The sequence below is a fragment of the Pelodiscus sinensis genome, chromosome 10 (assembly GCF_052426305.1).
Source record: "Pelodiscus sinensis isolate ZL-2025 chromosome 10, ASM5242630v1, whole genome shotgun sequence".
NCBI classification, from domain to species: Eukaryota; Metazoa; Chordata; order Testudines; family Trionychidae; genus Pelodiscus; species Pelodiscus sinensis.
In genome coordinates this window covers 39,040,507-39,050,146 of record NC_143061.1, presented here as the reverse complement: position 1 = coordinate 39,050,146, position 9,640 = coordinate 39,040,507, and the positions used below count along the sequence as shown (strand labels likewise).

At 37.4% G+C, this 9,640-nt stretch overlaps 1 protein-coding gene across 16 annotated transcripts in view; it reads right to left on the bottom strand.

The window, feature by feature from the left end:
• Positions 1 to 253: 253 nt before the first annotated feature.
• DOCK10 (dedicator of cytokinesis 10) overlaps positions 254 to 9,640 on the bottom strand; it is a 258,333-nt gene continuing 248,946 nt past the window's right edge. For 7 of the 16 annotated variants that reach the window (XM_075937572.2, XM_075937573.2, XM_075937567.2 and 4 more), the window contains 3 exons: positions 9,300 to 9,438; positions 6,534 to 6,609; positions 254 to 3,164 (listed from right to left, as the gene is read on the bottom strand). In XM_075937572.2, the coding sequence (XP_075793687.2) occupies positions 3,097 to 3,164; positions 6,534 to 6,609; positions 9,300 to 9,438 (283 nt within the window). In that variant the 3' untranslated portion in view covers positions 254 to 3,096. The remainder of the gene's footprint in view (positions 3,165 to 6,533; positions 6,610 to 9,299; positions 9,439 to 9,640) is intronic. The other 9 variants (XM_075937576.2, XM_075937569.2, XM_089780859.1 and 6 more) reach the window with 3 other exon arrangements.

Genomic DNA, 9,640 nt, shown 5'->3' with positions numbered 1-9,640 from the left:
AGACAGGATCTTTCGGAAAATAAAGCCTTTTCCGGAAGATCCCTTATTCCTGATTTTAAGAGGAATAAGGGATCTTCTGGAAAAAGGCTTTATTTTCCGAAAGATCCGTGTCTAGACTGGCGCTTTTCTCCGGCAAAGCTCCGAGCCGGAAAAAAGCGGCAGCCATGTTCATGCAAATACCGCAGGGGATATTTAAATCCCCCACGGCATTTGCAATTCCGACTTGTCTCATTAGCATCCCTTTTCCGGAAAAGGGTTCCAATGTAGACACAGCCCATGTGCTGTAACTGTGGTTCCTCAAAATGTGTCCCCCGTGGGTGTTTCGCTCTAAGTGCACTTGTACTCCCTGTACCTGCGAGCGGAGATTTCTTTTAGCAATGTCCATTCAGCTCACGCTTGCATTTCATTCAGCCTGGTGCCATAGGCTGTTGCTATGTAACACTTTTCCATCTCTACCACAAAACCAGTGACAGAGAACTGAAGTAAAGGAAAGCAGATAGCTGTGCACCAATAGGGACACACAAATTCAAAGAACCACAGTTAGTGCAGTGTGAGTAATAATTCCTTCTTCCATTAGTGTCCCGAAGGGTGGTCCATTCAAGCTGACTACCAAACAGTTCCCCTTTAAGGGGGGGGGGGGATTTGGAGTGTAGTCCAGCATGGAAGACAATACGGCTGAGCCAAACATTATGTGACCTTGTTTCTGAAAAAAATCGAGAATGTAGGGGATGCCAAAAGAGCTTCTATTTCCCCCATTTGTCAAGCTGACATGATAGCAACCAGAATTGCCATTTTTATCAAGAAATGGAGGAGTGAGCAGGTAGTAGTAGGTTCAATGATGGTCGTGTCAGGCATTTTAGGATCAAATTCAACTCCCAAATTGGAGTAGGGTGTTTATTTGGTGGAAAAATGCTTGATATGCCACCACTGGTCCTGGATGGGTGTCCAGACATTGGATAGTTCTCATTATTGAGAAGACATCAGAGCTGAATAGTGGTGAATCAGGAGTCTTGGATGCTGTGAGGCCTCAGGGAAACTTAATTTCTGCAGTACACAAAATGTTTTTGGTAGAGTGTCCAGGGTTTGAGCTCAGATAATGGTAGCTGAAGGACATACTGTGAGTTTTGAATGATCCAGAGGCAATCTGGATAGAGCCTGACTATTCTTTTTTCATATGATGGTATATTAAGCTGATATAATATTCTCCAACAATGTAACAAGCCTAGTGGATGGAGGAGGGAGGAGGGAAGTGGTAAATGTGATATATCTTCACTTGTGTAAGGCTTCATATTGTCTCACATGATCTGCTCATAAGCAAATTAGGGAAATATAGCCTAGATGAACCTACTATACGATGGGTGCACATTTTGGTTGGAGAACCATACTCGGACAATAGTTTTCTGTAGCTTACAGTCAAGATGGAAGGGTATATTGAGTGGGTTTTTTTCCTGGGTCTGCTTCTATTCAGCATCTTCATAAATGATTTGGACAATGGCACAGAGAGTACACTAACAATATTTTCAGATAATACCAAGCCAGGAGGGGTGGTAAGTGCTGTTGTGGAAAGGGTTAGAATTCAAAAGAATCTTGACAAACTGGAGAAATGGTCTGAATTAAATAGGATGAAATTTAATAAGCACAAATGTGAAATACAATTAGGAAGAAGCAATCAATTGCACACATACAAAATGGGAAATGGCTTCCTGGGAAGGAATACTACAGAAAAGGTTCTGGGGTTATATGGATTATAAACTAAATATGTCTCAGCAATGTAATACTGTTGCAAAAAATGTGAGCACCATTGTTGGATGTATTAACAGGGGTATGTAAGCAAGACAGAAGACGTAATTCTTCCACTCTTTTCAGCACTTTTAAGGTTCAACTGGAGTATCATGTCCAGTTTAGGGCACCACACTCTGGAAGAGATGTGGACAAACTGGAGAAAATTCAGACAAGAGCAAAATAAAATAAAATAAAATAAAATAAAATAAAATAAAATAAAATAAAGGTCTAGAAAACCTTTGAGGAAAGATTGAGAAAAATGGGTTTCTTTAGTCTGGAGAAGAAAAGACCGAAGGGTAGGGATGTGTCAACCGTCTTCAGATATGTAAAAGGTTGTTATAAGGAACAGAGTGTTAAATGCTCCTTATTTGCTGAGGACAAGATAAGAAGTAATGGGCTTAAATTGCAGTAATGGAGATGCAGGTTAGACATTGGGAAAAACTTCCTAACAAGAAAGGTGATTAGCATGTTGCAAATTATTGAGGTAGGTTGTGGAATCTCCGTCACTGGAGGTTTTTAAGAGCATACTGGACAAACACCTGTCAGGGATGGTGTACGTAATTCTTAGCCCTGCCTCAGTGCAGGGGACTGGACTAGATGATCTTCCAGTCCTACCTTTTGATGATTCTAGAATTCTAACAAAGAGTGCTTTGTCTTCAAAGAGAAAGCCTTATAGACAGTTTTGTACACATACACAAATATTTTAATATAACTGTATCTGAAAAGTTATCCATATTTTAGTACACTTATAATTAACTAAAAAGATAGTCTTTTACATTTTTAAAAAAGACATATTTTACACATCCTCTATTTACAGTTGTGACATACTTAAATGTTATAAAACATCCACTTTTTACCTTCAAAACCATGGTGTCAAACCAGTTTTGAAGCAGTAGCCAAGATAGTGGCTAGTGTGTTGGACACCATGGTTTTAAAATATATGCATACTCGGACTCAGTATTAGATTTATTACCATTTAGAGCAAACTTAGCGCTTGCTGTGGAGCTAAACGTTCAATGGAAATTTCATAACCAGCCCTACTTAATAAAGACTGCTCAATAATAATTAAAAAAAGGATATGAAATGTACAAATATGGGGGCAAAAAAAATCAAGCTAGCAATTTTAAAAAATATTATCACCATGAATACTTCCAATAAATTAAAACCATATTCCACAATCCATTTTCACTGTATTGTTCATTATAATTTTTACATTTAAAAAAAAAAGTCCTCCAAAGGTATATATGAAGTCACAGATTTTTCAGTCAAATGTCAGGATTTGATATCACTGCTCCTGAGAGGGCTGTGTTTGTTCTAGAGATGGTTCGTGAATAGGTTCGTTCCATTCCTTGAGGCTTTGCTGGATCTTCCTTGTATGTAATCTTTTAATTAAAAAAATTAAAAGAAACAGAAGAAAACAAAATGAACCTCTTGAGTATTTATTTCAACAACTGTTACTGTTTTCAATTGTCTCATATTTTTGGTTTGTTAACATATTTATTTTGGATGCTTGATAAAGGAATTTTGTAGTTCACAAATGTATTTATCTTCATTTGGAGACCCAACCCTGAAGTTATTACTCAGCCCATACTCCCATTAAGAGGGTTTCCTGATTTCAGGTGGCAGAATTGGACTTCTGGTTGGAGTCCTCAACATAAGTATGTAATATTTTGTCAATCAACATATGGTTAAACCATGTTTTTATTCAACAATATACTCAAGCAATCCCAAATTGAGTAGTCTCTTACACTTTATAAACTCATTAGACTTACTTTTCTCTGACTACTCATAATGTTGCATGTGCACACTCCCATTCTGCAATCAGACCTTTGTACCCATACAGAACCCCACTAATTTGCATGGGGATGAAGGCAATTGCAAAGATCCACCTTATAGTGGGAGCAGGACTAGTAACGTACAGTACAAATATAGGGATGGAGCCTGCACATTTTTACTCACACAGACAAGCCTCCCTTGTGCTAGTAAGGCTATGCATGATAAGGCCCATAAACAATTAGACCTAGATGCGTCAGAAAGAAACTCAACAGCAAAAAAACCTTTTTCTCCTGCCACGTCACTATCTGCTGTGATAAAGGTATATAAAACTTCTAAAAAAAGTTTCCTTTGATCCCAGTAATATTTACTTTTTCCACCTATAACAACAATAGACTGAGAGCTTATCTTCTTTAAAGGAAGATTACATGAAGAAGTGAAATATTTCCACAAATGATTCTATTATCATAAGCTCAAGGCATATTGCAGTGGCCAATACTGGATAATAGCATATAACAACACTTTAATAATGCTCTTTGAGGATAATGACAATACCTGGCTTTTATCCAGTACTTTTCATCTGGAGATATCAAAGTCCTTTACCAAGGAAGTAATTATCTTTGTCCCCATTCTACAGATGGAGAAACTGTGGTACACAGAGAGGAAGTGACCTGCCCAAGATCATTCAGCAAGTTGATGCAAAATTGAGAATAGGACCCTTAGTCCCAGCCGAGTGCCCTAGCCACAAGGAATCGCCTCTGTTTCTTGTCTTTGCCAACACTTCTTCATAAAGTCTGTATTTAAATAAACACGTTGGCAGTATTTGTACTAAAGAAGTTAGAATTTATCCTAAAACTCTTGTGGTGACTTTCTTTGTTACCTGGGGTCAGCTACCATCAGAATTCCTAATGAAAACTGATCTTGGGCACAAGAGTGACAGAGAAGAATCTTCTCTTCTTTTAGAGCTCATTAAATATGCATTTGCCAGCATATAATGATTACTTGGGATTAGAAAAAAGAGACAGTCTTGCATAACACTCACATTAAAAAAAAAAAAAAGGACAAATCCTTCCTCTGTTACAATGAAGAGTAAATAATCTGAAAATATTTTAAAGGAGAAAGCCCTCACATACAATATGAAAGCAACTGCAAAAAGGGGGCCAGATTTTGAAACTCTTACACCAACAAATCCTCTATTATGCAAGTAATTCATTGGACCTCAGTTACTCAGGGAGTAAGATATTGCTTAATATAAGGAAATAAGGGTGGCAAAGCTGGCCCTGACTTTTCACTCATTAGAAACATAAAATCCCGCATTAGTGCATGCCGATGGGTGCCTGTGTCTGTGATGTCAGTTACTATGCATCCAAACCCAGGCTTTAGCACACAGTTCATACATGCAAAAGAAATTTTCTATGTGTACTGGTGATTGCACATTTTGTGTGACGTACCTTTTGGATCTGAAAATTCATCCCTAAGAACTATTTTGCTATTTAATATCTATGTTGATTGTGTTTACTTTTTCTTTCTTATTCAGCCTCAATAATGAAAATAGAAACGTCATATTTACGTTACATTTTGGTCGGATTCACTTCAGGGTTCTTCTGAAATAGCAGAAAGATGTAGTCTTTGGCATCGGATGAATGCAGTGGAGCATTTAAATAAAATAAAGGTTTCTTAAATCTTGAATGTTGCACCTAAAACTACAGGTTGAACCTCTTTAGCTCAGTACCCTTGGGAGCTGATGGTGCTGAACCAGAGAATTTGCCGAACCACGGGAGATCAATATTGTATAGCAGCATTAACAACACTTCCATTGCTTAGTGGGCTCTTAGAAGATATTTGGTAAAATAACAGCACGGAACTGTGAAAGCCAGGACTGGTGGCTATAAACAAACTTTATGGGACTACCAGAAATTTGGTCAAACCCATGATAAGTGGGCATCCAGCTAACTAAAATCATGCCAGACCATGGATGTTGCCAGATCAGAGAGTGCTGGATTAGAGAGGTTCAATGTGCAGTTGACAGTATCTGTGCCTACACGTCTATATAAGCAATGGTTCCAATTCCACCTCACATACTCACTGGAGCCATTAAGCAGTGTATACTTATGTCTTAGAGCAGAACTGGGCCGTTATCTTTAATAATTAGAAATAAAATAAATACATAAGAAATAAAATAAAGAGTAAACAAAACAGGCAGAAAAAGTACACAGAGGGAAAAACAGGTGTTTACTGTAATATTTTGGTTTCTTGGCAACTCAAAAAGTTTTCTTCTTTCCCTTTTCCTTTGGCAATGGTACTATTCAGGCATTTGGCAAACATAATGAGGAGTCATTGTGCCTAGCTCCTAGACTAGAAAAAGTAAGCACAAAAAGATTCTGAGATCCCCATCCACCAGCTTCATCCCCACACGGGAATTCCAAATCACCTTCATACACAAGCACAATGCTTAACCTCTGCCAGGGTCTGTGGTGAGACAGCTGCCATCATTTCCCCCAGGACTCAGATTTAACTGCCTGTACCTGAGCTCCTTTTGCCTGTACAACAGAAGATACCATGCTGCTCTTAACCCTGTTTTATTTCCTGTGCAGTTTCCTGACCCTCTCCTCCAGCTGTCATCGCTATCATTGCAGCACTTGCTGTAGGGCGAGGAAAGCAGATTGTGATCCTTTTCCAATCATTTGGTACCAACAGGTTACCATGCCATATCACGGACAAAGTGCTTCCTCAGTCAAAAGACTCAGGATGTCACCTTTGCTAAACTACATGATCTTAACAGGGCCCAAAGTGTTCGTCCCAAGGCTTTCCCCAAATCCAGACTGCACATGCATCATGTCTTTGTTTGCCAAAAGGATTGAACAAGAGTAGTTAGACATGACACTTATATGGACGTAAAATGTAAGTAAAACAGAAAATTAGCAAGTGAAAGCATGTGACATCAAAGGAAAGTGTAGACATAAGAAAAATAAACATACCACTTTTGTCAACAGTATTGAGGGAAATGTTAGACAAGGAAGAAGAGAAGCTGTATAAGCATGGACCATGATAGAGCTGCCAGGAAAAAAAAAAGAGAAGAGCATATGTAATGAGAGTCACTGCCAGGATGTGTACTAACTAAACAGTCTCAAATACAATGAGCAACACATCAGACCATAACGCCATTGAACAGAACATAATACCATTAGGATAGTGCTTCGAGACTTCTCACTGTGAAATAAATATTTCAGCTCTTTTTTGGAGTGTGTACAATGTATGGTGGTAGTGGTGCTCTCTGCTCAGAAGCAGGAAAGCAAAAGGACTCGAGCTGTGCAAAAAAAAAAATCAGACAGCTTGGAAAGCTGGAAGAAAATAATCCTGTTTTATTGCTGTTTAGAAAGCAAAACATTTGGTGTTCTTTTGCCCTTGGTTATATTTCTGTAATAGCAGAAGACAAATTTCAGAGACCTATTAATAGAATATAGCGACTAGATTGTGAAGAACTTTATAGAGAATTGGCATTTTGTATTCATAAATAATATTTTCACAATGGTGAGACTATAATAGAATAGTTTCCCAAAACACTGCTCAATCAGCAAGGAGAAAAATTTTGAAAGCTGTAAAAGGACGTTCTTTTTGAAACTCGCCAGAAAGAAAGGCAAAGTTGAACATGATGATGATGAGAAGAAACAAATTTTTAAGTTAGTTTTGTTTACCATAGATTTTCAAAACACCGTGGTTTTGAGGAAATAACCAACTATCTGAGCTTTTGCTCTGATAGGCTTTGGTGTTACTAATCCCCTTAGAAATCCCCTAACAACCTTGTTGTGAAAAAAGCAATTATATATGAACCTCCAGCACTCTCAGGACCTGACCAATGCTAAACCAGAGAATTGCTGGGCAATGGGAAGTCAACAATGTCTAGCAGCATTACCAACACTTCCACTGTTGTCTGGGCTTTTAGAAGACATTTAGAGGGAAATTAGAATTAAATAACAGCACAGAACACTAGTGGCTATAAACAGACTTTATGGGACCACAGGAAATTTAGCTAGATGTCCACATATCATGAGTGTTGTCAACTAAAATCATGTCAGACCACAAATGTTGCTAGACAAGAGAATGCCAGACTAGAGAGGTAGTCTATCGGTATTTTCCTGCATAGAAAAAAACCCCAAAAAACCTTATAGCTCGCTCATACTCAGGTTTGCATTTAAAAAAATATTCACTGGGTATTTTATGCAATTTCAAGTTTGTGTACCGCAAGTAACTTGTTCATTTTGCCTATTTGTTTTTCATTATTTATGGTGCCTAATTTGTTCACCTAAGTCAGATGGTAGTGTTTCTGGTGAGTGACTGGAGGATTAAAACTATTTAAATAGGAGACTCATAAACCATGAACAACAAATAACACATTCAACACTTCTAAATTCAATACAATAATGCATTTGGATAACTTGTAGGAAGAATATGCTAAAACTTATAAAATGTTTGGAGTTCAAATATTATCACAAATAAACTAGTGTAATCAGAATCCTCAAATAAAAAACATAGCAAATAATGGACTATATTCACAGCTGGTGAAAATAAGCATATTTCTATTTACGCTAATGGAGCCACACTGATTTACGCCATATGAGAATGTGGCTAAACAACAGCGAAGCAAATTTGTCTGTTTATTTGCAAATATATTTGAGTCACTTCTTATATTATTCAATAAGCTGTAGTTCTCATTCATCTTACTTGTGAAGATACATAATATAAATTAGCTTCCATGGGGCTTATAGAATGGTCAATAAATATTCTTGTAAGATACCAATAATTTTGACCCTGATAATTATGTAACTGAGTAGCTCTGTATACAAATGGTGCTTACATGTGCAATTAACCATGGTGCATGTACAGATTACCTGTTCATGTGTGAGAATTTTGCAGGTGTAATTTAGAGCTGTTCACACACCAACATGCACCAAAATAACTAAATCCATTTTAATTCGTAACTTTTGTTATTTTGGTTTCCGTCTGTTTGGAATCTCTTAGTGTAGATAGGACATTATATGACCTAAATCAAAACAAGACACTCTTAATTTAAAGTAAGAGAGTCCACCCATAGACACAGCACTGAGATAACAAAAGATGTGAATAAAAGGCAATTTAGTTATTCTGGTGGACGTTTGCAGCCCTTGCAAACGTAGCCTATAACTAAAGTTGAGTTTTAGCATGGAGCAATTCTCTACACTGCATAAATAAATTACTTTCTGATTTTGAATGCTATATGTAAACATAAACAATACAGCCAATTATAGGTTTGGTTTAAAAAGCAATTTACTATTATGATTATATACTCACCTCACAGTTGCAAGTTAAACAAAAAAAAATTATCAAGAAATGGAGAGTTTCATTGGCATGCCACCTTAACTAACTTTTCATTTCTCTTGGCTTCAGTGAAGTTCTGGTTCAGGTCACATCTAAAATGACTTTCAACATTGTCATTTAGCATAACAGACTTTTTTTTTACTTCACACATGGCTGGCACAAGGGTTTTTTCCCCCATGAGAGTCGTACACTTAATATAGCAAGAACTATACAGGTCAGGCTTGGATGGTACTGGTCAAAGTGCAGAAATAAATTAGCCCAATAATTGTTGCACTGTCTTGGCTCCAAACTGCATTATTAGTATTTCATTTGTGGGGTCCCTGAAGTTGTATTGTTTCCTCATAGGAACCTCCATCCCAACCACCAAAAGTTGAAATAAAACATCTAACCTGTTCATTCATGACTACAGAGAGCTCGCTGAGCATATCCTTATAATGAGACTTCATTTCTTCTTGATATTCTAACTGGTCCTCTTTAATAAGGCGTTTGTTAACTTCAAGAGCATGTCCACATGTTTCTGCAAACTGCCTACAAACCAAACATACACCAAAGAACATCTATGTAAAAAACTCCAGTGAAAAAATGTTATGTCTCCAATTTTAACTTATAAACCAGTGGAGACAAACTGTGGCCCTTAGTTATAAATCCCATGGGAACTGAGGTCAATGTGATTTACCCACACTTCCAGACAAGTTTTGCCCAAAATCAAATGGCAAGATGTGGCTTTCTC